The 27,795-nt window shown below is 54.3% G+C and overlaps 1 protein-coding gene and 1 non-coding gene across 3 annotated transcripts; one reads left to right on the top strand and one right to left on the bottom strand.

Moving 5' to 3' along the window:
• Positions 1–725: 725 nt before the first annotated feature.
• On the top strand, positions 726–27,079 carry DHX34 (DExH-box helicase 34). 2 transcript variants are annotated; one of them, XM_070450644.1, is made up of 17 exons: positions 726–831; positions 3,787–4,779; positions 5,765–6,076; positions 7,750–8,004; positions 10,414–10,516; positions 11,988–12,205; positions 15,793–15,967; positions 17,310–17,503; positions 18,210–18,311; positions 20,660–20,902; positions 21,097–21,270; positions 21,606–21,723; positions 22,617–22,723; positions 23,557–23,838; positions 24,603–24,779; positions 24,994–25,132; positions 25,798–27,079. In XM_070450644.1, the coding sequence occupies exons 2-17, from the start codon at positions 4,075–4,077 to the stop codon at positions 25,929–25,931; spliced, it is 3,438 nt and encodes a 1,145-aa protein (XP_070306745.1). In that variant the 5' UTR covers positions 726–831; positions 3,787–4,074; the 3' UTR covers positions 25,932–27,079. The 2 variants fall into 2 exon arrangements, with proteins under 2 accessions (XP_070306745.1, XP_070306746.1); XM_070450645.1 differs by lacking the exon at positions 726–831 and adding an exon at positions 851–1,131.
• On the bottom strand, positions 20,386–20,457 carry TRNAE-UUC (transfer RNA glutamic acid (anticodon UUC)). Its single transcript has one exon. It is a non-coding gene; the product is annotated as a tRNA-Glu (tRNA).
• Positions 27,080–27,795: the final 716 nt, after the last annotated feature.

Genomic DNA, 27,795 nt, shown 5'->3' with positions numbered 1-27,795 from the left:
AATGACTGACCCATCTAGGACTAAAGAGGACTCACTTTTCTCCTTCAAGTAGTCATTCATTCAACATTCACTGACTGTCTAATCCCTGCGTTTGTCTCTGGAGAACATAGGACCTTCAAGACAGAAAGTTGGGAAGTTGAATTGTATTATTCATTAATAAATTGGTAGGGTGAATTATACATGAATAGATTGCATTAATGACTGTGAATTATAATACATCAATGTAAAGACCCTGAGGCTGGGAAAGATTGAAGGCAGGAGGAGAAGGGGACGACAGAGGACGAGATAGTTGAATGGCATCACTGACTCGATGGACATAGTTTGAGCAAGCTCTGGGAGTTGGTGATGGACAAGGAAGACTGGCGTGCTGCAGTCCATGGGGTCACAAAGAGTAGGACACGACTGAGCGACTGAACGGAACTGAATACATCAATGTATTAATAATTAATACATTAACAATATGAATTATAATAACTAAATCAAGGGGAGGGTGTTCTGATAGTGTCTGGGCTCAGGCCAGCGTCCTATTTTGGCTAAACCCCGGCGTCCGGGCGACCCACAGATGCAATTAGATGTTCACCAGCAGGGTAGACCAACTCTCCACAGTCACGCCTCCACTTGCCCCCAGAGGGTGCAGCGTCACCCGAAGCTCCGCCCAAAGCGAGGCGGGGCCTGATCATTCTGTACGCAGGCGCAGAGTGAGCCTTGGGCGCTCGCAGCTGCTCATTGGTTCCTCTGTCCGCCGGAATAGCGTGCGCAGGCGCAGGACCGGCTTCGGGCGCGTGAGCGGTCCCGGGACCGGAAGTTGAGGCGATCTCGGCGGTTAGAGAGGTGAGGGGGGCGGGGCGGCTGCGTGGGGCGGCGGTGGAGGCTACTGGAGCCCGATCGGGATCGGGGACAGCTTGGGAGAGGGATGAGGGGAACGGGGAAACCCCGAGATGAGGCACGGTGTTGAAGGAAGCCGAGCAGTCGGGAGAAGGAGATGGAGATGGAGCCTGAGCGTTGTTAAGAGAACTGAGGGTCAGAGAGGTTAAAAGAAATGGAGGCACAAAAAGGAGTTTCGAGAAACTGTGGGACTGAGAGACGGGGAGATTGAAAGAGGAGAGAAGCTGAAAACTGGAGAGATAGAAGGCAAGAGACTAATGGATCAGACCAAGAGAGGCTCACAGGGTCCACGAGAGAAGTGTGATCGCACCGTGAACTTGGGAGATGGAGAGAAACGTAGAACGATGAGAGTGGAAACTAGGGTTTTGAGAAAAGTGTATATATGTGTGTGTATGATGGATATATATGCATATAAATATATATGAGTGACGTAGAGTAGTGCCTGATATGTGTCAGCCCTAAGTAAATGTTGGCTATTATTAGAGCTTCAAACTAGGTGACAAAATTTTAGATGGAGAAATGGAGAGTCAGTGATGGAGAGAGAAGAAAACGGAGAGTCAGGAAAAAAAATTCAAACAAAATGAGAGATGAAAAACTGAATAGGAGGAGTGGAGTCAAATGGAGAAAGACAGTTGGAGAGAAAATAAGAGTGAAAAACAGAATCAGGGTGGGAGAGAATCAGATAAATGAAAAGAGTTGGGACCAGTCAAGGAGAGGGAAGAGAGGTAAGGGTGGTGAGCAAGATGGACCAGAAAAAAGACAAGAAACCTGAAGATGGAGAGCTAGACAGGAGAGATAGGGAAGTAGAGAAAATCTCTCAAAGCCTTGAGCCTAGGAAATAGAGACCAAGAGATGGTCAGAGGCACAGTAAGAAAGAAGCTAGTCAAGCCAAGAAGTCCAAAGGACAGCCTAAGAATAGACTCCTAGAGAGCCATAAGGATGCCCTCATTCTGGCTACATAAGGCAGTTAGCAGCCTAGGAGGAATGCTCTCCTCCATTTCATCGTCCTGTCTTTTTCTGGGACACACTGGCCCAGCATTGCAACAGACTTTCAAGGCCTTTTCCTTTTTGTTCCCTCCTAGAACAGAGATTCCCTCTGAAGGTTCTATGGCATCGCCCAGCCCACGTGTTTACCAGGAAGTGCTGGGCACTCCCCATAGGCTACTCTTCTATGGGAAACAGCTCTGGCAGTCCACAAGTTCTTCAGCCGGCTCTTACCTGGCTCTGATAACTCCCAGGGTTGGTCTGGGTCCCTCTGAAACTATAGAGGTAGAACCTCTGAACTCTGTTCTGTGATGGCCCTCAGAAACAAGGCTGAGTAGGGGAAAGCGTTGCTAATAAACCAAGGTGAACTGTGGCCTTTTGAGTGTAAAATTTTTTCCAGGTTGTATGCCTGTGGTTCCTCTCACTGTTTTCTCTGTCGGTCATCATGGAGAGAGAGCACTGGGCATGTATGTCAGTTACTGTTTAGCTTCTCTGTGTCAGGCTAGGTAATACACATTGCAGTGTGTAAAATGTGGAAAATGGGATTGTTCCCATTTTACAGATGAAGAAAACCTCAAAGGAGTTACTTTGCACGCAGACACATATCTGGTAAATGATAAAGCTGAGGTTGAAATTCAGATCTACCTGACTGTGAAGTCTTTACCACGGAAGGCTCGGAACCCTTTTGTCAATTTTTTTTCATTAATTTTTTTTGTTTGTTTGTTTTGGCCATGTTACATGGCATGTGGGATTTTAGTTCCCTGATCAGGGATCAAACCTGTGCTCCCTGCATTGGAAGCATGGAGGCTCATCCACTTGACTGCCAGGGAGGTCCCTTAGGACCCTTTGAAGATCATAAACTCCTTTAAGAATCTGAGTGATGGGCTTCGCTCCAGAAAATTAGCATTTATACAAGGGGATGTGCTTCATTAGTTAGGAGTTACACAGCTAAGAGAAACCAGACCTTAAGCAAAAAGACATTTTTTTGTGTAGCGGTGAAATGGACTTTTGGAAGGAACTAAGCCTCAAGCGCTGAATGGTGTTGCCAGGCTTCTCCCCTGTCCCTCTTCCACTTTTCTCCTTGTGGTTGCTTGGTGACCATCCTTGTGTATGCCTCCTTGTGCCCACATGCAGTCTTTTCTGTAGGAAAGATTTCTAGGAAAAGACTCTTTAAGACCTGCTACAAACAACTTCCTGCTTATATCATCCTTGCTTAGCCAACAGCAGATAAGCTTTTCTCTCCTAGCAACCTAGTGTAAATTCCTGGGAAAGGCCCTGATTGCCTCTCCTTGGGTCATGTGTCTACTCCTCAGACCAGTCACTGGTTAAAGGGGGAGTACCATGATTGGCCAGGCCTTTGTCATTTGCCCAACCAATAGACGTTCTCAGACTTACAGGCAGTGGAAACCATGTAGAGTCCAAGAAGGGCTACTCTCCCAAGGAAAGTGCATTCGTTTTTTAGAAAACAAAAAAAAACCCCCCAAAAAACGGGAAGTGCCAGGCAGGCAAAAACAAACCATGCGACACTTGCAAAATCGTGCACTGAATTTCAAAGGGTTTGTGGGGCCTGAAACTCAGTAGACCACATCTCTCTCATGTTATTGTGTCTGGTGACCAAGTTCTGCTGCTGACTGGCCATGTGACCTACATTCCTTCCGGTCCAAAATCCCCTTCTTGGGGATCCTTCCCTGACTCCCAAGCATGGTCAAGGAAGGCTCCTGCAGCCCCTGGGCTTCCTTTCTTGCTGCCCCCATCTCTGGATTGTCAGAGTCTGGTGACAGGACCCGCTGTGGGCACTCAGTGTGGTCTTACCCATTGCTGTCCCTTCCCCTAGTCCAGTGCTTGCAAAACAGCAGGCTGTCAGTAAATGTTCCTATAGAATGACTGTCTTCTGTTTTTTTCCCCGCAAACATCCAGGGCCTGCAGTCGCAGGATGAACTTGTGTCCATTCCAGAGGTCACCACGGGAGTCGTGAGGTGCCCTGTGCATCACCAGCTTGACCCAGGCCGCAGGCCATTTACTCTGCCAACACCTGTGTCAATCCTGTACCACCACTGAAGGGGAGACTAGCTCTTGGAAGAGAAAGTGCTACCTTCTTGCAGGCACTGGCCTCTCACTGCAGGAAGTGGGGAATGTCCGAGAATATTTGGTCCAGGGGCTCAGAACTGAGGCCAGTTTTGTGACAGCCCTGGAATTGGCCACGGCATGCCGCCTCCCAGAACAAGGGAGGGCAGGGGTCCCCGGGACCGACCCCGGGCTCCCAGTCCTGAAGAGGCCCCAGAGAAATGGGACTGGAATTGTCCAGAGACACAGCGCCTCTTCGAGGATGCCTTCTTCGGCGATGAGGATTATATCCGGCAGGGTTCCGAGGAGTGCCAGAAGTTTTGGACGTTCTTTGAACGCTTGCAGAGATTCCAGAATCTCAGGACCACCAGGAAGGAGGAGAAAGACGCCAGGCGGCCCAAGCACAGCCACCCAGCACTGGCCGACCTCCCTCATGCTTACGACCCTCGCTACCGCATCAACCTCTCCGTCCTCGGCCCGGATGCTCGGGACTCTCGGGGGCTGGGCAGGTGCCTGCCCCCGGAGAGAGTGTCTGAGTTCCGCCGAGCCCTGTTGCACTACCTGGACTTCTGCCAGAAGCAGGCGTTTGGGCGACTGGCCAAACTGCAGCGGGAGCGGGCGGCACTGCCCATTGCCCAGTACGGGCACCGCATCCTGCAGACACTGAAGGAGCACCAGGTGGTGGTGGTGGCGGGCGACACGGGCTGCGGCAAGTCCACTCAGGTGCCCCAGTACCTGCTGGCCGCCGGCTTCAGTCACGTGGCCTGCACCCAGCCCCGGCGAATCGCCTGCATCTCGCTGGCCAAGCGCGTTGGCTTCGAGAGCCTCAGTCAGTACGGCTCACAGGTAAGTGGGGCAGAACAGGCTTCCAGGTTTTCTCGCATAACCTCGCGGGATAAGTTAATATCAATAAAGTTACAAAAACACTACCTTTTTATCTAGCAATGATTCTCCTAGAAATTTCTTTACAGATTGGCCTGGATATGGTCCAGATGACAGAGGTGCTAACAGTAGCCAGTTTAGTACTGTAAAAAAAATTGGAACTGTAAAAAAAATTGGAAATGCCTAAATGTTTATCAGTCTTTCTTTAGGCAGTCAGAAAAAAAAGAATGAAGATGCTTCTTACTAATGATGTCTAGGGTTCTAATCCTGGCTTGACCACTTAAAAATTGTTATTGAGACTTCCCTGGCAGTCCAGTGGTTAAGAATCCACATTCCAACACAGGGCACTTGGGTTCTATCCCTGGTCGGGGAATTAAGATCCCACATACTATGGGACCACTAAGCCTGAGTGCCCTGACTAGAGAAACACATCTGAAATTGATGTGTGTATGATGTTAGGTAGGGGTTAAGATATGTTTCCTCTCAATAACATTTTGTAGCTGGTTTACTTTGGATGACTGGCCTCAGTTTTTCCATCTGTGAGATGAGGGTAATAATAGTGCTTACATTGTATGGTAGTTGTGAGGATGAAATGAGTTGATATACATAGAGATTTGAAGTAGTTCCTGGTACATAGAAGGGACTCAAGAAAGGTTAATCATTACTATTATAACTAATTAGTATCATACACCAGGCTCCATGCCAAGTACTTTATGTGCATTAGCACATGTATTTCTCACGGCATCTGGAAGGAAAAAATATCTGTCTCCGGGATGGAATTGCCCAAAGTCGGCAGCGCTAAGTGGCAGAAGTGACATCCGAACCCAAGCCTGTTGGTCTCCAGGCTCTAATGCGGGACACTTGCTCAGGTTTTCAGTGTGGGGAGGGTCAGGGGCTACGGGACAGGTCCAGGGTCCTCTCTGACCACCCCCACACCCCCCACCCCCAGGTCGGCTACCAGATCCGTTTCGAGAGCACGCGCTCGGCGGCCACGAAGATCGTGTTCCTGACGGTGGGGCTGCTCCTCCGGCAGATCCAGCGGGAGCCCAGCCTGCCCCAGTACCAGGTGCTGATCGTGGACGAGGTGCACGAGCGGCACCTCCACAACGACTTCCTCCTGGGGGTCCTCCGGCGCCTGCTGCCCCAGCGGCCCGACCTCAAGGTCGTCCTCATGTCGGCCACCATCAACATCTCGCTCTTCTCCAGCTACTTCGGCAACGCTCCCGTGGTGCAGGTGCCGGGGCGGCTCTTCCCCATCACGGTCAGTGCTGCCCACGCTTCCCGCCGCCCCCCCACCCCACCCCCAAGCCCCGGGCTCCCCACCTGGTCCCCTGCCAACCTGGACATGTCCCTTCTCTTCTCTCCTTCTCTGTTTCCCATCTCTGTAATTAATGACCTTCTCTCTCTTTCTGAAGTTTTCCTGTATTTATTTTTTGGCTGCTGCACTGTTGCAGCATTGTATGAGCTTCTCATTGCGGTGGCTTCTCTTGTTGCGGAGCACCGACTACAGCTCGGACTCAGTAGTTGCGGCGCACGGACTCAGTGGCTCCGTGGCACATGGGATCATCCCGGCCCAGGGACTGAACCCGTGTCCCCGGCATTGGCAGGCAGATTCTTATCCACTGTGCCACCAGGGAAGTCCTCTCTCTCTCTCATTTTTTAAAGCTGCTATTTTCTGGGCATTTGCAGTGTCCCAGGGAGAGTGGTAAGTGCTTGTTAGAGGAGAGCCCAAAATTTAAAGACTCAAGTAACACAGAAATTTTTCTTGTCTCACAGGATAGAAGCAACTGGTCAGGTTGATGGGCAGTTCTGTTGCACGTGGTCTTTCAGGGACCCGGGCTCCCTTTCTCGTCGCTTTACCGTCCCCCGGGGCAGGGTTTCTCAGACTCAGCACGGTTGATATTTTGGGCTGGATAATTCTTGGTTGTGCCCTACAGGGTGTTTATCAGCATCCCTCAGAAGTGGCAGGGCCAGGACTTAAATCCTGCTCACAGATAGACGTGGCACCGGGCTGGGAGCTTCTGTTTGCCCTTCAGATCTACTGTGCCCTTCCCTACATTCCTGTCTGCCCCGGAAGGCACTAACGGACCCCCCTCCCCCGGCTTCTCCTTGGCCAGTGGGAAAAGGAGAGGCAGCCCCCTCCCTCGAGGTCTGCAGTGGCCTGAGCCTCACAGCTCATTCCAACATGCCTCTCTGCACAGTCCTCTCCTTTACGGTTTTGATAACTGCTCCTTCCTCTTGTTCTTTGGGGCCAGGGCTTGATAACAGCTCTGAGGCTCCTAGCGGCAGGAAATGTGACGTTCCTTGTGGTTTCTGGATCTCGGTGCCCATCAGTCTGTCTTCTAAGTAGTCATTAAAAACACCGAGGGTGCTTTCAGAGAAGTGATTTTGAGGGTTTTAATCCCGACTCCACCCCTTAAAATTTTGTTATTGTTGGAGTTATACTCCAACTACAGAAGATTTACGTGTATCACAAGTGTACAGTTCAGTTAATTTTCATAGATTAAATATCTCAACAGGGACTTCCCTGGCTGTCCAGTGGCTAAGACTTCAGGCTCCCAATGCTGGGGAGCTGTGTTTGATCCCTGGTTAGGAACTAGATCCCACATGCCGCACCTAAGACCTGGCACAGCCAAATAAATAAAAAAATTTTTTAGTTTTTATCCAAGAAAACATTTTAAAAAATAACTTGAATGGAGCCAGTATCTAGATGAAAAGGCATGAAACATTACCAGCACCCCGGAAACCTCCCAGTTACCTTGATACTTTGTCCTTTTATCACATCCTCTTCAAACTGCCCTATTTGGGACAGTTTGTCCTCTGTCCTTTGCTGCCTGGATGGTCTGCGACCTCTCCGTCAGCCATGGCCTCCCCACCCCGATGTCGGAGCTGGAGTGACCAGGTCTGCTCCTGCCTGGGGCCATCTCCTCGCAGGTCGTGTACCAGCCGCAGGAGGCCGAGCCGACCACGTCCAAGCCGGAGAAGCTGGACCCGAGGCCCTTCCTCAGGGTGCTGGAGGCCATCGACAATAAGTACCCGCCCGAGGAGCGGGGCGACCTCCTGGTGTTCCTCAGTGGCATGGCGGAGATCAGCGCAGTGCTCGAGGCCGCCCAGACCTACGCCAGCCACACCCAGCGCTGGGTGGTGCTGCCGCTGCATAGCACCCTCTCTGTGGCCGACCAGGACAAGGTAGGAGTGTCGGCCGGCGGAGGGGGCCAGGGGCGTCTCGCTGCGTAGCCAGAGGAGGAGCGGCTGGGGCGGCGGATACAGGACTGAGGCAACCCCACGACCCTGGGCTGTGGGCTGCAGAGTGGGGCCGCTCACATCTTTTAGCTGGGGGAGGATGCGTCAGGGCGAGCTTCCTGATGAGGTGGGGGGCACTGCAGCTGAGCTTTGGCAGACGAGAATTTTGAGTAAGAGAAGAGGAAGGAAGGCAGTCTGGGTCGGGGGAACTAGCTTGAGCAAAGGCCTGGACATGGGAATCTGGGAGTCAGGTGTGGGGAAAGTGAAGAGACTGCCTGGTTGGAATGGACGGGTGCTGGGGGACCTGGCTTTGGGTCAGTGTCGGTCTAACAAATTACCCCAAAACCTAGTAGCGTGTTCACTGTTACATTCATTGGCTCACATAGTTTCTGTCAATCAGGAATCTGGGAGGAGCTTAGCTGGATGGTTCTGGCTCCGGGTCTCTCAGGAGGTTGTGGTCAGGTGTCAGCTGGGGCCGCTGTCATCTGAAGGCTTGACTGGGGCTGGAGGATTCTCTTCTGAGATGGAGCACTCACTCACATGGCTAGCTATTGGTTGGGGGGCCTTTCTAGGGGGCTGCTTGAGAGTTCTCACAACGTGGTGGCCAGCTCTTCCCAAGAGACCAGAGTAGAAGCCACAGCATCTTTTATGATGTAGCTGTGGAAATCACAAACCATCACTCCTGCCCTGTTCAAAGGAACAGTACTGGGTGAGGCTGTGAATCCCACGAGGTGAGACTGCCCCGGCCATCCTGGAGGCTGACTGCCATAATCACCTCCAGGAGAGTCCCTTCAGTTCATGTGGTTGTTTAGTGATTAAAGAAACAACCTTTAAGGGACCTCCCTGGTGGTCGGGTCCCATGGTTAAGGCTCCATGCTTCCACTGCAGGGGACACAGGTTCCACCCCTGGTTGGGGAACTAAGAGCCCACAGGCTGTGGCATGCAGCCAAAGAGTTAAAAAACAAAACATAGCCAAAAAGTTAAAAAAAGAAGAAGAATGAGAGAAAAGGAAGAAACAACGTTTGAGCACCTCCTAGTGCTTCTCTTGCACCAGGGGCTCCTTTGGGACCCAGTGGGAGCTTCCCCTCAAGCTGCTGGTCTGCTGGGGGCCGGATGGGCATGTAATCAACAATTCTACAAGTAGTAGAGGAAAGCCTCAGATACTCTGAGAGCAGAGTCTTGGTGGATTCAGGAAAGGCTTCCTGGGGGAAGGGACTTTGCAAATGGAGACCTGAGAAAGCCCCGTTCTGGGACGGGGGCAGGGAAACGCATGTCCCAGCTACAGTGTGTGGAGCACTAGTTTTGTGCTGGGCAGCGTCTGAGCCACCCTTTCTGCCAGGTCCTGCGGTCCCCGTTCGACAACTGCAGAAACTGAGGCGCAGGCACTTAGGCAGAGTCACCTGACTGGCAGAGCCCGTGCTCTGAACCAGCTGTTGGCAGACTTTCTGTGAAGAGGGCGAAATCTTTAGGTGTTATGGGCATATGGTCTTTGTCGCAACTACCTTGCTGTTACAGCTAGAAAGCAGCTGTAGACTCACCAGGTGAGGCTGCGTTCCATTAAATTTGATTCACAAAAACAGATCACAGGGTGGATTTGGCTCATAGGCTGTAGTTGCTGACTGCCACTCTTAACCACTGTGCCTGACTGTCTCTTGGGTCCATGAGAAGGGCTTGTGCAAAGGGCCTGGGGTGAGAGAAAGACAGGGCAGCTGGGAAACTACGCACAGAGTGGCTGGGTCCAGATTGTGAGGGGGGAGTCCGGAGGGATGGGACTGGGGAGGTGGACAGGGTAGACCACCAGGGGCCTGGAAGACCCACTGTAGGCCTGGACTTTGTCCTGAGGGCACTGGGGGATCTTGGGAGGGTTCTGAGCAAGGTGGTGGGCAGTTCTGTTTGTGCTTTAGCAGATCCCTCTGTTGCATGTGAAGGCTGGATGGGAGGGGTGAGACCAGAGACCAGGGAGGAAGCAAGCTGGAGTGGGATCTGGGTGGGAAAGGATAGGCATGGACCAGGGCAGGGGCTGTGGGTTTGGGGAGGAAGGAATGGATTCATGAGATATTCAGGGGGATCGGCTGTGGCTGGATGGGTGAGGAGAGATGAATACCCAAGACGGCCCAGGTTTCTGGCCCCAGTGATGCAGTAGATGAGGAGATGGGGGCCCAAGGAGGAAAGGGTTTGGTAGAAGATGCTTAGGCTGTTTGAGACGTGTGACTGTGGGGTCCCATGGGAGATCCAGGAGACATCCAGGAGGCCACTGGACACAGGGGTCAGTAAGTGCCATGTTAGTCGTGCAAAGAGCCTGGGTGGGGTAGGACAAAGACAAGGCGCCTAGGCCGCCTCTTCACTGTCCCCCAGGTATTCGACGTGGCCCCACCTGGAGTCCGGAAGTGCATCCTCTCCACCAACATTGCTGAGACCTCAGTCACCATTGACGGCATCCGCTTCGTGGTAGATTCTGGTAAGGGCGCCCCCTGGCGTCCCCCAGGGCCTGGCGAGATGTGGGGTTGGAGATGTGCGCGTGGAGGGAGGGAGCCCCACACAGAGGTAGGGAGGTGGTAGTGTTTCGGGCTGTGGAGCAGTGGCAGCATCTTAGTCTCGCTCAGGCCTTCCAGGCTTGCCCCTGCCTCAGGGCATTTGCACTTACCGTTGTCTCTGCTGAGAGCTGTCTTTCCCCGAGATATCCACATGGCTCACTCCCTCACCTCATTGTAGGACCTGTGCAAATGTCTCCCCAGTAGAGAAGCCCCCCTTGTCCATGTTATCTAAGTGATCTTTCACTGTCACCTCCCTCATGAGGCTTTATTTTTCTTCATAGTGTGGGGCATTATATTTTACATCCCAGCTAGACTCTTTTCTGAAAAGTCAGCATCGCTTAGTGGTGAGGAGACACTGGAACCAGCCTGGCCGGGTACCCTGCTGGCCGTGTGACCAAGGTCTGACACTCTCAGTAGGTCATTTTGCTCATTTGTAAAATGACAGTAATAATAGCGCCTCCTTCAGGTTGTGAGGATTAGAAGAGTTAATACACTCGGGGGCTGCGGCCAGTACCTGGCACAGCGTGAATGAATGCTCAATACATGTTAGCAGTTACCTTACTGTATTGAATCTGGTACCATTGATGAGAAAAGATAAGGAAATGGCAAACCACTCCAGTATCCTTGCCTGGAAAATCCCATGGACAGAGGAGTGGTGGGCTGCAGTCCATGGGGTTGCAGAGAATTGGGCACGAGTGAGCGACTAACACACACATAATTTTATGTACTGTTAGAAAATGCTGTCTGTTAATCAGTGAGATGTCACTGATTTTAAGGTGAATTCCATTTTTAGAGACAAAAAAGCGTGGTCTTGAATTGATGAAATCTGGTGCTCTGTTCCGCCCCGTGAATGAAGGGACTTTGTTTTGCTCACAGCTGTGTCCCTAGTCCATAGCACGGTGCCTGCACCTGCCTGTGTGCTTAGCTGCTCAGTCGTGTCTGACTGTTTGCAGCCCCATGGACTGTAGCCCGCCAGGCTCCTCTGTCCATGGGATTCTCCAGGCAAGAATACTGGAGTGGGTTGCCATGCCCTCCCCCAGGAGATCTTCCCAACCCAGGTCTCCTGCATTGCAGGCAGGTTCTTTACCATCTCAGCCATCAGGGAAGCCTGGCACCTAGTAGGTGTTAATAAAATTTGTTGGATGACTAAATCCCTGAATAAAGAAAGGCTTGAAGAAGTAAATGAAAAGATGCATGAATGAAGAAACTGAAGAATACATTAACAGAATGGTAGAGTGGGGCCCAAACTAAGCTCTGGGATAGTGTTACTGGAACAGAGTCCGAAGTGAGGTGTCAGTGAATGAATGGCTGGGTCAAGGGCCAGGCACGCGGAGGGCCCACATGGGTCCTGCACACATCTTTCCTTCCCTTCCTGCTCCCCTCCTGCCCACCCAGGGAAGGTGAAGGAGATGAGCTACGACCCACAGGCCAAACTGCAGCGGCTGCAGGAATTCTGGATCAGTCAGGCCAGTGCCGAGCAGCGTAAGGGCCGGGCGGGCCGCACAGGCCCCGGCGTCTGCTTCCGCCTCTATGCTGAATCAGACTACGATGCCTTCGCCCCCTATCCTGTCCCGGAGATTCGGAGGGTTGCCCTGGATGCATTGGTGCTTCAGGTAAGGCAGGGTCAGAGAGGAGACTGAATCCTGAGTGCTGGTGCCAGAGAGGAATCCAGGAGATATTTAGACAGGGTTTCAGGATCAGGAAGGGGAGGGTGGGCCAGGCCACAGAGGGGAACTCATTCCTTCCAAATGTCAGATCCCATGTTGGGGTGGGAACTGTTCCCCACAGTCCACAGGGTCATGGGAAGAACCTTGTGACTCAAGTAGAATGTTTTCAGCTGTAACAGAAAACCCATCAGGAAGTGGCTTTTTACTTTTTTTAGGAAGTGGCTTTTAAAACTGGGGTTTCTCAATATGCTTTATGTCATGGCTTGTATCTCAGTAGTTAGTTTTGCTTTGATTAGGCTTCTGTGACAAATAGACCCACGTGCATAACAGCCAACACAGCAGAATGTTAGTCCCTGGATTGGTAGGCAGTTTCCTTTATTCAAAGGTGTTGTTTAGTCACTAAGTCATGTCTGACTCTCTTGCTACCCTATGGACTGTAGCCCGCTAAGCTCCTCTGTCCATGGGATTTCTGAGGCAAGAATATTGGAGAGGGTTCCCATTTCCTTTTCCAGGGGATCTTCCCGACCCAGGGATTGAACCCGTATCTCCTACATTGGCAGGTGGATTCTTTACAGCTGAGCCACTGGGAAACCCTTATTCAGAAACCCGGACCTTTTCTCTTTTGTGGCTGCATCATCTCCCCAGGGCTTTCATCATTTGTGTCAGCCTGTGAGGGGGAGAGAGCATGGGACTTGGGTTTGGGAGGGTGAGGGTGGGTCCACAGTGATGTACCTCCCTTCCACTCACCTGGTGAGAGCTCACGGCCATGTCTCACTGCAGGGGAGGCTGGGAAGTGTAGTCCTGCGCTCCGGAAGAAGCAGGGAAGGAAAGTGGGCGGCATGTGCCGCAGGCTCACATGTGCCCAGGCAGGGGAGTGACATGAACCAGCCCCCTTCCTAAGGGTGATGCACACTGATAGTCTGTATTTGCTTGATTTCCTTTGGAAAAAGTGCCAGTTCTGACCCACTTCTTGGAGTTTCCTGACTCATATAACCTGCTGTTTGAAAAATATTGGCTTGAACAAAATTTCACATAATGAGAAGCCTTGAGATAAGGAGGTTATAGCCTTGGTTGTTTAAATAGATCGGTGATGTCATACAGTATCAGGCTTTTTAAAATTTATGTATTTATTTATAATTTCTATTTTTGAGCTGGGTCTCGTGGCACGTGGGATCTTAGCTCCCCGACCAGGGATTGGATTTGTACCCCTGCAGTGGAGGCTTCCCTGGTGGCTCAGCTGGTAAAGAATCCACCTTCAATGCTGGAGACCCTGGTTCAATTCCTGGGCCAGGAAGATCCCCTGGAGAAGGGATAGGCTACCCACTCCAGTATTTGGGGGCTTCCCTGGTGGCTGAGACAGTAAAGAATCCTCCTGCAGTGCGGGACACCTGGTTTGATCCCTGGGTTGGGAAGATCCCCTGGAGGAGGGCATGGCAACCCACTCCAGTATTCTTGCCTGGAGAATCCTCATGGACAGAGGAGCCTGGCAGGCTAGCTACAGTCCATGGGGTCGCAAAAAGTTGGACACGACTGAGTGATTAAGCACAGCACAGCCGCTGCAGTGGAAGCTCGGAGTTTTCACCACTGGACCGCCAGGGTTTTTTCTAGAGCTCCAACCTCAGCTTAGCAGCAGCTCTCCTAATATCAGTGGTGATGATGATGATGATGATGATAGAAAATAATTTTACCTAGTATTTCTCATGTGCTGGGCTCTGTTCTAAGTTATATATATATAACTGTTTTGATCCTCACACAACCTTTGTGTAGTAAGTTAACTTATTCTAATTTATGGATGAGAAAAAGGATGCACAGAGAGGTAAAGTACCTTGATCCACGTGGCTTTGCTGGCAAGGGGTAGAGCCGGATTCATCTGGGGCCCTCAGGCTCCAGAGCCTGCCTCACGACTGCCCCTCCACTCTGGTAGCCACGGGGAGCACCTCCTCCGTCTTTGCTTGTTTGGCAGCAGAAGCAATGAACTGCCCCTCTTTGTGGGCAGTTTACTTACTGCCCACAAAGTTTACTTTTTTGAAGTTTACTTTTTTAAAAGTAATTTTATTTTTATTTTTGGCTGCACTGGGTCTTTGTTGCCGTACGGGCGTTTTGCTCGTTGTGGCTCCGGGGCTTCTCCTTGCGGTGGCTTCTCGTTGCAGAGCAAGGGCTGCAGGGCTGTCCGGCTTCGGTGGTTGCGGCTCCCGGGCTCTAGAGCGCAGGCTCAGTCGCTCTGGCTTAGTTGCTCTGGGACAGGTGGGATCTTCCCAGGCCAGGGATCAAGCCAGTGTCTCCTGCATTGGCAGGCAGATTCTTTACCACTGAGCCACCGGGGAAGCCCCTGTGGGTCTTGTTTTTTTAAGGCCATGGGAACTTTGCCAGCCACCTTGGCCGGCCTTCCATCCTGCCTTCCACTCTGTGACCTGTAATTGTCCAGGAGGAAGGGAGGGAGGGCATTGCCTGACTGGATCAGAGCAGTGATTCGCAGTCCCAGTTACATGTTGGAATCACTGCAGTGCCTAAAAGTCAAAAATCATCCGTGCTTTATCCCCCTACCCAGAACTCCTAATTTGAAGGTCTTTTAACAAGTGCTAGTGGTCTGCCAGACAGCACCAGGGCTCGGTAACCAGGGAGCTCAGTGGGATGGCTGGTTGAGGGCTGGATGGCCTAGAACTTCCGGTGGCCTCCAGATCAGGGCCAGGGAAGAAGTCACTTCTCCCAGAGACTTTGGCTGAGTCCCTGGCTCTCTGAGCTCTGTCCTCACTCTCTCAGGGTCACATGAGCCGCCACGCCAGCCTTACCTTCATCCCCTCACCAGAGGGATGCTGTTTTCCCTGAGCCGTGCTGGGTCCGGTGATGGGTACACACTTCACCTCTTCCTGCCCACGAGCCCCTCTGTGCCACTGAGATAATCAGGATGCTCTTGTTGACAGTGACAGAAACATGACTCAAGCTGCTGTTTTCAGCAAAGGGGATTTTATGGATTTGTGAGTCCATGTTGGCTTAAGAAAAAAATAAAGGATTTCTCCATCTGCTGTGGATTGGCTGCTTTCCAGGCAGTGGGAAAAATAACTTCAGCTGCTTTGGGCTTCAGAACCAGAGTGGGTGCTGGAGCGCCTCTCTCTCAGCTCCAGGTTGCAAAGTCCCAGGGAAGGATTCTGATTGGCCCAGCTCAGGTCACATGCTCATCCCTTTGTCAGTTGCTGTGACACCTCAGATGGTCCAGCTTAGATCATGTGCTTGCTCTGTGGCCAGAGTCTAGGAGAAGAGCTGCTAGGTGGACGGACAGACAGATAATGGTCCGCCTTCCCCACTTCTGTACAGTGAGTCTTGACATTGGATGCATTTTAAAAATTTATTTTAATTTTAATTGGGGGATAATTGCTTCACAACATTGTGTTGGTTTTTGCCATATGCCAACATGAATCAGCCATAGGTATACGTATGTCCCTCCCTCTGGGCGTTTTAAAGTGTCACAGGTCCCCCAGTGTTCCCCAGTGGCTCCTGTGTTCCCCATTCCTGAAGGGATTTGACTGTCATTCCAGATGAAGAGCATGAGCGTGGGGGACCCCCGAACCTTCCCGTTCATCGAGCCCCCACCACCAACCAGCTTGGAGACGGCCATCCTCTACCTCCGGGACCAGGGGGCTCTGGACAGCTCAGAGGCCCTCACCCCCATCGGGTCCCTGCTGGCACAACTGCCAGTGGACGTCGTGATTGGTGAGGACCACCACCCCCCTGGGGGTGATCACGGAGGGTCCTGAAAATGGGTGTGGGACGCTGCTCACTCTCTGAGTGACCTGGAGGCAAGGTTGTTCTGTCTCTGGGCCCTGTCCATTCATTCACAAGTCCTCTGTGCCACACACTCTTCTAGCACCAGGGTTATAGCAGTAAACAAAACAAATGTTTCTTTCCTGTGCCCAGCCCAGCCCCAGCTTCACCCTGGTACCCGCCTTCCTGTGGTTATAAGGATGTCAAAACTGCCAGCCTCTTCCTCTTACTCATCCCTGAGTCATGCCAGCCCCTCCCAAGGAGCTTGCTAACCGAGGCATATTCATCTTCATCTTGTCCAATTCTCCTGACTCAGGACATTCTGTATTTACCAACCAACTATCCACGGCCCAGAGAATAGTCCCAGCTGAGCTCTGCCACCTGGGGCATCATTTCCCAAGCCTAGTGCTCAAGGGAGCTTGCTGCCCGCATCAACGTTAAAGTCCCCATCACTGTGACACGCTGGAGCTGCAGTATGGGCAGCAGGCTGGGTACCGCCCACCCTGAGGGCCACCCACGGCTATGGAAGTGATTTCTGTTTGTGTTACAAGAGGACAGGGATAGTGCAGAGAGAATCAGATCTGAGAAGAAAGAGAATGTTCTGTGAGCCTTTGCTGTATGTCAGTGTGGAAGACTCTGTGGCCCTTATTTCATTTTCATCTGGTGAGGGTAGGGCCTCAAGGCGTCCCTGTTGTACAGATGAGGAAAACGAGGCTCAGAGAAAGCGCATCCAGGGAGGCACTCGCCAGGGAGGCACACCCCAGCCAGGCTGGCACCGTTGGTCCCTGGGCCCTGCAGGGCGGGCGGCACAGATGACGTGGTGCTGAGCAGTTCTGGGCCCAGGCGGCTCATCGTCAGTCTTCCTCCGTGCCAGTAAGTGCCCATGCTTCACAGGTGAAACAGGTCATGCTCATAGCACATAGATGCTGCTGTTAGCCCATTTCACAGATGGAAAAACAGAGGCACCGAGAGGTGGAGGGACTTGCCTGAGGTGACAGAATTAAGGGTTCTGGGACAGCCTTGTTTTTCTGCCCATCTTTATCTTATGAGGCTAGCTGTGTAACAGGAACTTTCTGGAAAGGTAGGCAGGGGAACAGTGAGGATGAGTCAGGTCACTTCCACTGGCAGGTGGAAGCAGTCTTTCATCACGCTGGGAGCTGATTCTGGATGTGATTCTGTCCCCCTGGCTCCCGAGGCCCTCTGGGGGTAAGGTGGAGGGTGGGTCAGGGGTTCCTGAGGAGTGGGGAATGCCATCGGGCACCCAGGAGGCTCAGCGTGGGTCCTCCCCCAGGAAAGATGCTGATCCTGGGCTCCATGTTCCACCTGACCGAGCCCGTGCTCACCATTGCTGCTGCCCTCAGCGTCCAGACGCCCTTCACTCGCACCACCCAGAGCAACCCCGAGTGCGCGGTGGCGCGGCGGCCCCTGGAGAGTGACCAGGGCGACCCCTTCACGCTCTTCAACGTCTTCAACACCTGGGTGCAGGTGAGCTTGGCAGCACCCTCCCCAACCCCAGCTGCCTGGCTGTCATTCTGCATGGAATCAGGGCTTTGTGCTCCACCCGCATCCCAAGGAGGACCCCTGAGGCCCCCACAGGCCAGGCCTGGCTGGGGAGAACCCCGAATCCACTTTTCATGGGACGAGCACGTGCTGAGGGGAGCCTGGGGTCTCTAAACACTGACTAAAGCCAGCGGTGTCGGCTTTTTAGATGGCTTAGGGAGTATCTGTGTGTTGAACACATGTTCCCTGGCCTTAGGGGATGTCTGTGTGTTGAACACATGTTCCCTGACCAGGCCTGGTCCTGTCCTGAGCTGTGCTAGGGACCCGGTAGTGACTAAACTCACCTGGCCCTGCCCTCCTGCAACTCCCAGTCCAGTGCAGGGAGGCAGACCGTCCCTGGACAGTGACCACCCAGAATGGGCTGCAGTGGGGAGTCCCCGGGGCTCAGAGAGCCCCAGAGGGCTGCCTGACCCTTAGTAGTCTGGGAGAACTTCCTGTAGGAGGAGGCATTGAGGCTGAGACCTGGAAGAAGGAGAGCAGTATCGTTGAGGGAGGGCTGACAGGTCTCCAGTCAGCCTCACATCTTCCCAGTGGCTGGTGTTGGGGTCTTGTCTAGGTGGTGGGTCAGCACCCCCACCCCTTCCCTCGGCTGGTCAGGCCCTGACCTCCTGGGGTCTGGACCTCCACTCAGGTGAAATCTGAACGGGGCAGAAACTCACGCAAGTGGTGCCGCCACCGTGGCATTGAGGAGCACCGGCTGTACGAGATGGCCAACCTGCGGCGCCAGTTCAAGGTGAGGCCTGGGAGAAGGGGTGGGGGCCGGCCCCCCTGGGGAAGGCAGCCAGGAACAAACTTGGGGCATGGGGGTGGGAGGAGGTAGAGGGAGAGTATGCGTGAACACCCTCCACGGCGTGGCATCTCCTCTTCTCTGACAGCATAGTCAGAGCCCCTCCCCACACCCACCTCCCCCACCGTCACATGGCTAGGTGTTGGGTGGGGCCAGGGCAAAGGGGTGAAAATCCAGGAGGGCTTCCTGGAGGGGTGGACAAGGTCTGCTGTCATGAGTCACATCCTCACGAAGAGCCTTGTTCTCGAGCTGGGGTGCTGACGTGGCCATGCAGGCCGAGTGCTGGGAGGTGTGGAGCATGGGCTAGGGTGGGTGGGCTTCAGTAGTGTTGGTTGGAGGCACCATCTGGAGCAGGACATCTCAGCACTGAATCTGAGCTCTGCTGCTTGCTAGCAGTTCAACCGCCGGCAAGTTACTGGGCCTCTCAGGGCCTCAGCTTCTCCCTTAGAAAATGGGGAAGCAAAAACTAGCCCTGCCTCCAGCATTCCTGTGAGGACTAAATGAGTTAATACATTGTGGTTTTACTTTATTCCTTTATTTGGGCCGTGCTAGGTCTTCATTGCTGAGCGCAGGCTTTCTCTAGTTGCTGCGAGCGGGCTACTCTAGTTGTGGTGCTTGGGCTTCTCACTGCCATGGCTTCACTTGTGGAGCACGGGCTCTAGGGTGGGTGGGCTTCAGGAGTCGGGGCACCGGACTTAGTTACTCTGCAGCATGTGGGATCTTCCCAGACCAGGGGGCGAACTGATGTCCCCTGCATCGCACGGTGGTGGATTTGTAACCACTGGACCACCAGGTAATCCCTGCAATTTTTATTGTTATTATTAAGATGTGGTTTTGCAGGTGGTTTGTGTCATTAATATTCCACGGGCATCTTTCCCTTCGAACACAAAAAGGCTCTGGTGCTGGGGAATTCTAGCCCCCTGTTGTGTGACATGCCACGGAATGAAAATAAAACAAAAACAGCCTCTGATGTAGCCATTCCCCTTGGCTGCAGACCTCGGAGTGTGCAGTCACCACCAAGGCCTCCCATGCGTTAACGTGTCCCCACATTCAGACATCCCCTTCGTACTTGACATCATCTCTCAACGTCTCTGACTTTCTTGGGCCCCAGATGCTGAGAAACGGGAGAAAAGTGGGGGTGCTTTTCCTTCTCTCACTCTCTCTGTCCCATGAGATATCCTGCCTCTTCTCATTGGTTGGGGCTCAATGAGAAACAGAGGGTCAATCCAGCAGGGTCCCTGGAATGCTTTTTCTGGAGGCGTGGGCAGGAGGTCTCTCAGGGGCGTTGGAATCATGGGGAGGGTCCATGATTTCTAGATTCCGCACCCCACTGCCCCCCCACCCCACCCCGGAGATTCTGCTTCAGTCGTTCTGGGTGGGGCGCAGGTCTTGATATTTCTTTTTTAAAATAATTTTATTTATTTCTGACTGTGCTGGATCTTCGTTGCGGCGAGCGGGGGCTACTCTCTAGTTGCGGTGCGCAGACTTCTCTTGCTGCAGGGCACGGGCTCCAGGGTGTGTGGGCTCAGTAACTGAGGCTCCCCGGCTCTAGAGCGTAGGCTAAGCAGTTGTGGTGCAGAGGCTTAGTTGCTCGGAGGCGAGTGGGACCTTCCCGGACCAGGGATCGAACCTGAGTCTCCTGTGTTGGCAGGCGGGTTCTTTACCACTGGGTCACCAGGGAAGCCCTGGTATTTGTGACAACTTCCCAGATGATCCTAGATGCTGCTGCTGTTATTGGCCAAAGCACCACACTTTGAGAAGTGTTTTATTGTAGGAACCTCAAGGGGCTGATGCAGGCCTGGAGGGGCAGGTGGGCAGGTAACCAGAGCCCGGGGATAGCTGGGTGGAGAGGGCGTGTGACCTGAGCCCCCAGCAAGGACCCGGCATGGTAATGATCACCCGGCCTCTTCTCTTCTCTCCTGTCCCCCAGCCCGGGTGTTCCGTTGGCCAGCGATGGAGACAGTTCTCTTTCCTAAAACAGTCACGTGCCCAGCACCATGCAAAGAGTTGTTGTTTTTACTTCCCTGACCAGGGATCGAACTTGGGCCCTGGCAGTGAAAGCGCCAAATCCTAACCACTGGACCACCAGAGAATTCCCAGAAAGTGGTTCTCGTATAGTCCCTTTCAGCGCCAGCTGGGAGTTCCCAGGAGGGTCCCTGTTTGTCGTTTGAGGACAAGGGTGGCTCAAAGGGTGAGGTCATGGGCCAGCCAGCTGCAGGCCCCCATCTGGAACGCGCGTTTGGGCCCAGAGTGCGCCTGACAGTGTCCCTGACTCGGGCTCCATCCACCCCCAGGAGCTTTTGGAGGACCATGGGCTGGTGGCCGGTGCCCGGGCCCCGCAGCCGGGGGACAGCTATAGTCGGCTGCAGCAGCGGCGGGAGCGCCAGGCGCTCTACCAGCTGAAGCGCCGGCACGAGGAGGGCGCGGGGCGCAAGCGCAAAGTGCTGCGAGTCCAGGACGACCAGGACGGCTGGTCCAGCGACGAGGACCGGGGTGGCTCAGCCTCCCGGGGGGCTGGCGACAGCGTGGACATCCAGGTGGGGCGCCATGGGGTGGTCTGGGGCCTGGGGCGGTGGGGATGGCGTTTATCAGAGTGGGGACTCCTCATCTCAGGAGGTTGGTTTCCGTGGACAGGTGTCTACTGAACCCCTGGGATCCCCAGACCCCAGTTCCAACCCCTCGGGAGACGGGGAGGGCCTCAGGAACCCACCTTCCCCTGTGTTGTCCCCAGGACGTGAAGTTTAAGCTCCGACACAATGTGGAACAGCTGCAGGCGGCCGCCAGCTCAGCCCAGGCCCTGACTCGGGGCCAGATGGCCCTGCTCAAGCTGGTGCTCAGCCGGGGCCTCTACCCGCAGCTCGCCGTCCCCGACCCGCTCAACAGCGGCCGCAAGGACTCGGACCAGGTGAGTCTCCTTCCTATCCGTGTCTTGTCACCTGTCACCCCTTCCCAGTGCCTGCTCTGTGCTGGGGTTACAGCAGTGACAGAGGCAGCTCTGGCCCTGTCCTTGTGGGGTGCAGTCTAATGATGGGGGCGGGGGAGAGACTCGTGCCCAGACAGTGACCCAGAGTGGGATGGGGACCCAGGGGCTGAGGGGACAGGGGCACCTGATCAGCGTGGGAGGGAACCAGGGAGGGCTTCCTGGAGGAGGGGGTTTTGCGTTGCGATGAGGAGGGAACTGGCAGCGGGGAGAGCAGGTCTGAGCCTCTGTCCCCTGGCATCCACCTCCCACTCCTTCAGATCTTCCACACCCAGACCAAGCAGGGCGTCGTGCTGCACCCCACCTGCGTCTTTACCAATAGCCCCGAGGTGCTGCACACGCAGGAGCAGGCGGCCAGGGGCGGCGGCGGGAGCCAAGGTACCGGGAGCCCAGGCGGGGGTGGGGAGAAGCCTTCCGTTGGGGGTGTGCGGGGGCACAGTGATCTCAGGGTGCCGCTTGCCATCGGGGGTTACCCCCTCACACCTCCCATCCTCTGCCTTCCCTGGGGCTGCTGACCTGAGACCTGCAGGTCCCAAGAGCCACGCCTGGCTGGGTGGCCTTGGGGGGGTCTCCTTTTTGAAAACATTTAGAAAGTTCCAGGAATCTTTTAAGTAGAGAGACTGTGATGAACCCTCTGTGACCTTACCCAGGTGCAGCCATCAGCATTTTCCATCCTTGTTTATTCTGTCCCCTTGAGTTTTTTCCCCCCGTCTTTGCTGGAGCATGTTAAAGCAGGTTCCAGACATCTTACCAGTTAGTAATAATAATAAAAATCCTATTCATAAGGACTGTTATTTTGTATCACCACAGTGCTGTCATCCATCAGCCCTAACAAAATTAGCAACAATTCTTAGTATCACTGCATAGCCAAAATCACATTGAGCTTGGCAGAGTGTTTAAGAATATGCCACAGACATTTTATCCTTATACATGTTCTTTGTGTGGACGTTTGAATGGAGCTTCCATGGTGGCTCAGACAGTAAAGAATCTGCCTGCGGTGCAGGAGACCTGGGTTTGATCCCTGGGTCGGGAAGATCCCCAGGAGAAGGGAATGGCTACCCACTCCAGTATTCTTACCTGGGAAATCCCACCAACAGAGGAGCCTGGCGGGCTACAGTCCGTGGGGTCGCAAAGAGTCGGACATGACTGTAGTGACTAACACTTCACTGGAATAGCGGGGGCGGGACAGACCTCCCCTGGGGGGAATGATGGGTGTGTGTTGGTGGGTGGAGTGGGGAGGGGATGCTGAGCTGTCCCCTTGACCCTCTCAGATGACAGGGACAAGATGAGTAACAAACACCAGCTTGTCGCCTTCGTCTCCCTCCTGGAGACCAACAAACCATACCTGGTGAACTGTGTCCGCATCCCCGCTCTGCAGGTGGGTCCCGCCCCAGCCTCCCCACCTCCCTCCATGGCACCGACTGCCGGGTGCCATGGCTGTGTTCCTTGGGGCAGGGGCCCCGGGGGTGGGGGGGGCCTGGAGGAGCCATCTGCCCCCAGGCTGGCTGCTGTCTCCTCCTCCTGGTATCCAGTCATTACTGGCCGAGCGCCTGCCAGGTGCCAGCACTGGGGAAGACATGCAAGGCAGAACCTGGTCCCTGCCCCGCTGGAGCTCACATCTCACTGGGAAGGGTGGGCAGCTGCAATAAACACCGTGCTGCCGTGAATGATAGAGCAGAGCGCAAAGAACAGGGTGAAGGGGCTGGGGAGGGGAGGGCAGGGAAGGGGGCAGGCTCTAGTATGGGATTAGGCCATCTGGGTGGGCCTCACTGAGAAGGTGCAGTCAGGCAAAGGCCTGAACGTGGGAGGGGCTGTAGGGATCTCTGGGGGAAGAGCGACCTAGGCAGGGGGAAGAGCAAGTGCAAAGGCCCTGGGGCACCACATGCGCTGTGTGAACAGGGAATGGCTGGAGCAGAGTCGGGGTTTGGGGGAGAGGCTGAGGTGAGGTCAGGGAGGAGGGTGAGACCAGATCTCCCTCCTCCCCACCACCAGAGGGTTCTGAGCAGAGCTGGATCAGGGACTGACATGGGGCAGAGTCCGCGAGCCCAGCAGGGAGACGACTGCAGTCGTAGGACAGGAGTGGATGGTGGTGGGGACCGAGGATGGGGGTGGGTGAATGGGGGGCGGGCAGGAGCCCAGTTGGGCGGGGGCCACTCTAAGATGGCGTCACGCCCGTCCACTGCTTTCTGTCTCCTGCCCCCTCTCTTCCAGTCCCTCCTGCTGTTCAGCCGGTCCCTGGACACCAATGGCGACTGCTCCCGCCTAGTGGCCGACGGCTGGCTGGAGCTCCAGCTCGCAGACACCGAGAGTGCTGTCCGGCTCCTGGCGGCTTCCCTGCGGCTCCGGGCCCACTGGGAAAGCTCCCTGGATCGGCAGCTGGCCCGCCAGGCCCGGCGGCGGCTGGAGAACGAAGAGGAGGAGGAGGAAGACCCTGTCGGCCACGAGGAGGTGGCAGCTCTGAGCCGGGAGCTGTTGCAGTTCATGACTTCCAAGGTACCCGCCCCCGGGCACCTGCCCCCTTGGCTGGAGGGGCTGTCAGCCACAGGGATGAAGGCTCCGGAGGGCCCTGGCTTCTGGCTCATCGAGATGCCCACATTTGGGGCTTTTCAAACCAGAGAGGTTGATGACAGGCTCAAGGTCACACAGCTGGTAAGGGTGAACCCAAGATTTGACCCCAGGAGCCACCCCATTAAGCCCTGCAGCCCTTATTCAACAGATGCGCAAGAATACCTGCTGCATCTGGGGTGCAGGTTACCCCTTAGTAGCAGTTAAGGGTGTGCATGATATGAGAGAGAAGCTGTGAGGTGCATGGAAGACAGATGGGAAGAATTAGAGCATGCTTAAAACCGAACCCCCACTTCTTTATGTGCGTGCGGGTTGCGAATTACTTTTGATTCTACTACACATGGGTGTGGTGGGACCCAGAGGACTGGAGAAAGGGGAACTGGCTGACATGACAGAGGAGAAGGGGCAGGGTGGCCACACTTGAAGGTCAGACTTGAGGTCTGAATGTGTTCCCACAAGGGATGAGGACAGAAGCGGACTGGGGAAAGCAGGTAAGGGAGTGTTCTAGACAAGCCTTTGGTCATGAATATCTGAAACCGGGGTGTGAGGGGCTTAAGCAATTGACCCCCATAACTGAGAAGTCCAGTGGTGCACTTCAAGCACAGCTGGATCCAGGTGCTCCTATTATGTCTACCTGTCTCCTGTCTGCTGATAGAGTCTGTCTGCTCTATCTCCTGTCTCTCTTTGCTCAGGTTTCCTACAGCGTCCGGCGGCTCACAGGGCTGGAAGTCCAGAACCTCTATGTGGGACCCCAGACCATCACGGCTGCCCCCAGTCTCCCTGGCCTCTTTGGCAGCTCTACCCCGTCCCCCCACCCCACCAAAGGGGGCTACGCAGTCACTGACTTCCTTACCTACAACTGCCTCACGGTGAGCATGGACGTGCACCTTGGCCCCTTGTCCTCCTGCCCCTGAGAGTGGGATTTTAGAGATTCCCCCCGGCACCCTCAACCACATTCCAGCTTAGTCCAGGGATGCAGTTTCAGAAAGGGCCTGCCAGCCTGGAGGACTTCTGGGAAGGTCCCAGGCTGGTGGTGGGGAGCGGGGCAGGGAGCCAAGCCCTGACACAGCCCGACTGTCACAGAGCGATGCGGACCTGTACAGCGACTGTCTCCGCACTTTCTGGACCTGCCCGCACTGCGGCTTGCACATGCCCCTGACGCCCCTGGAGCGCATCGCCCATGAGAACACCTGCCCCGAGGCCCCGCAGGACGGCCCCCCAGGTGAGGCTGGCGCAGGGCCCGGATGCCTGTGTCCACCCAGCTGTCCGTGCAGTCTGCATCTGGGCGTTCGCGCCCCACTCTGGGGATCCACAACCTCAACCCTCTGCCTGGCTGGTGCCACACACGGGCTTTGTCACTGAGACCCAGAGCCCGGGACGAGGAGGGCCTGGAGCCAGCTCATTCTCGTGTCTCTGTCTGTCTGTCTCTGTCTCTGTCGCCTCCTCTCTCATCTGCCTCTGCGTTTCTGTTTCTCTTTTTCTCTGTTGTCTCCAAGCTGTCCCTGCCTTGGCCACATCCACCCTGTAGTCACCTGGAGAATGCCGCAGCGCGTAGACCTGGGCAGAGCCTGCTGTGGCGCATCCCACGTCACACGCTGGCGCTCACGGGGAGATGGCTGCGGGGCCATGTGGTCCCCCCCAGGGCTCTCTCTGTTTCTCTTTCAGTCTCTGTGTCTCCACTTGTGTCTTTGTCTCTCTCACCCGTGGGGACACATTGTAAAGACTTGCCTCTCTGTGTATTAATCAGGGAAGGCTTCCTGAAGGAGGCAGAGCTAGAATTCCCCAGAGGCCAGGAGAGAGCCTGAGCCGCAGAGTTTCCTGGTATTTGGGTGGGGGTGAGAGCACGCAGTGAAGCGTCCCCCTCAACCCCCTTCTCCTCTCCCCTAGGGGCTGAGGAAGCTGCCCCCGAGCCCCTCCAGAAGGCATCTGCCCTGCAGAAGCCCTACCACTGTGAGGCCTGCCAGAAGGACTTTCTGTTTACGCCCACGGAAATTCTGCGGCACCGGAGGCAGCACGTGTGAGCCCAGCCTGTCCTGGACCAGGGCCAAGACCAGGACTGCTGCCCTCGCTCCCAGCCTAGGCTCGGACCTCTGACCTGGGCCCAGCCTGTGAATAAACTCTCACTGATGGACTCAGGTCTTTAAGCCTGCCCATCCTTAAAGTGGGCATCCCAGGTGGCGCAGTGGTAAAAAACCTGCCTGCCAATGCAAGAGACGCAGGGGAGGCGGGATGGATCCCTGGGTCAGGAAGATCCCCTGGAGGAGGAGATGGCAACCCACTCCAGTATTTTTGCCTGGAGACTCCCCATGGACAGAGGAGCCTGGCGGGCTGTAGTCCATGGGGTCGCATAGACGTGACTGAGCACGTGTGCGCACACATCCAGAAATCGGCAGCCATCTCTGCTGGTCCCCCCGTGGTCTGACTCATCCCTCCTATTGCAGCGGCCACCTGATGCGTCCTGGGGTAAATCCCGGGAGTTGAGGCTGAGCAGGGACCTCAGATTGGAGAAGGCAATGGCAACCCACTCCAGTATTCTTGCCTGGAGAATCCCAGTGACGGAGGAGCCTGGTGGGCTGCTATCCATGGGGTCGCACAGAGTTGGACATGACTGCAGCGACTTAGCATGCATGCATTGGAGAAGGAAATAGCAACCCACTGCAGTATTCTTGCCTGGAGAATCCCAGGGATAGAGGAGCCTGGTGGGCTGCCGTCTATAGGGTCGCACAGAGTCAGACACGACTGAAGCGACTTAGCAGCAGCAGCAGCAGCAGCAGGGACCTCAGGCTGCAGGTCCAGGGTCTGATCGCCCCTGGTGACTGCTCTCCCCGAGTCTATCCTCATGGCCTCTGCTTTCCCTCGAACTCGGAGACCCCGGATTGGCCCATTCTCATGTACAGCTGGGTGGGGTGGGGTCAGTGTTCTGTGGGCCCACGGGCTGCCTGGTCATGGGGGCCGTTCTGCTGTGCTGTCTGTGGGCAGTTCTCAGCCATCCCCTCGGGACTCCCCGACCACGTCTCCCCCACGGACATGAAAAGGAGAGGGAATGCTGTGAACAATGATGTGATTAAATTCTATGACTCAGGTTGAAATCTGCATGATGGCAGGATGGATGTGGTCAAGACAGAGACCGTCATGGGGTAGAGGAAAGACCAAGAGACACAGCAAGAAAGAGAGAGAGAGAGAGACAAACTACCTGAACTCAAGAAGAAATAGATAAACTGCACAATGCTATCTGTGGGGTTGGCCAAAAATTTCATTTGGGTTTTTCATAGCAGCCTACGAAAAAACTCGAATGAACTTTTGGCCAACTTAATGCTAAGGCAATTTAATTCATAGTTAGGGACGCAGAGGACAGGCTTGGATGGGTTCACTGGTGACCTCCAGCAGACAGGGACTGAAGACAAGACACTCAACAACAGCTCATTCACAGTGTGGAAGAGGACGCCTCTGGGCCAGCACTGCCCTGATGCCAAAGCCAGACCCAGAACTGCTTCCTGGGGGTTTAGCAATTCACAATGCCACAGATAAAAAGAACAGTAGTACATCATGGCCAGGCGCATTTCTCTAGTGATACAGAGTCGATTTGAGAGTCAATGTGATTCACCCTATTAAAAACAGAAAGGGCATTTGACAAATTTCAACACCTTTTGGCCTTGGATAAAAGCCCTTAACCTCTCTGCTCCAGCGTTTTTTTCCTCTGACGAATGCAGCTAAACTTTTTCTCAGAAGGTTCATTTTGATGCAGAAGTCTTGGACTTAACTCTAATAATTAAATAAATATAAAAATAAACAATTAGAATCATTAATAATATAATAAAAAATAAAAGTGCAAGTAAAAAATGGTAATTGGACTAAATCAAAATTAGAAAACTGCTCTACAAAAGA

Source organism: Odocoileus virginianus, chromosome 20 (assembly GCF_023699985.2).
Source record: "Odocoileus virginianus isolate 20LAN1187 ecotype Illinois chromosome 20, Ovbor_1.2, whole genome shotgun sequence".
Classification (NCBI taxonomy): domain Eukaryota; kingdom Metazoa; phylum Chordata; class Mammalia; order Artiodactyla; family Cervidae; genus Odocoileus; species Odocoileus virginianus.
Note: the sequence above shows the minus strand (reverse complement) of the source record. Positions and strands in the feature narration are given on the sequence as shown.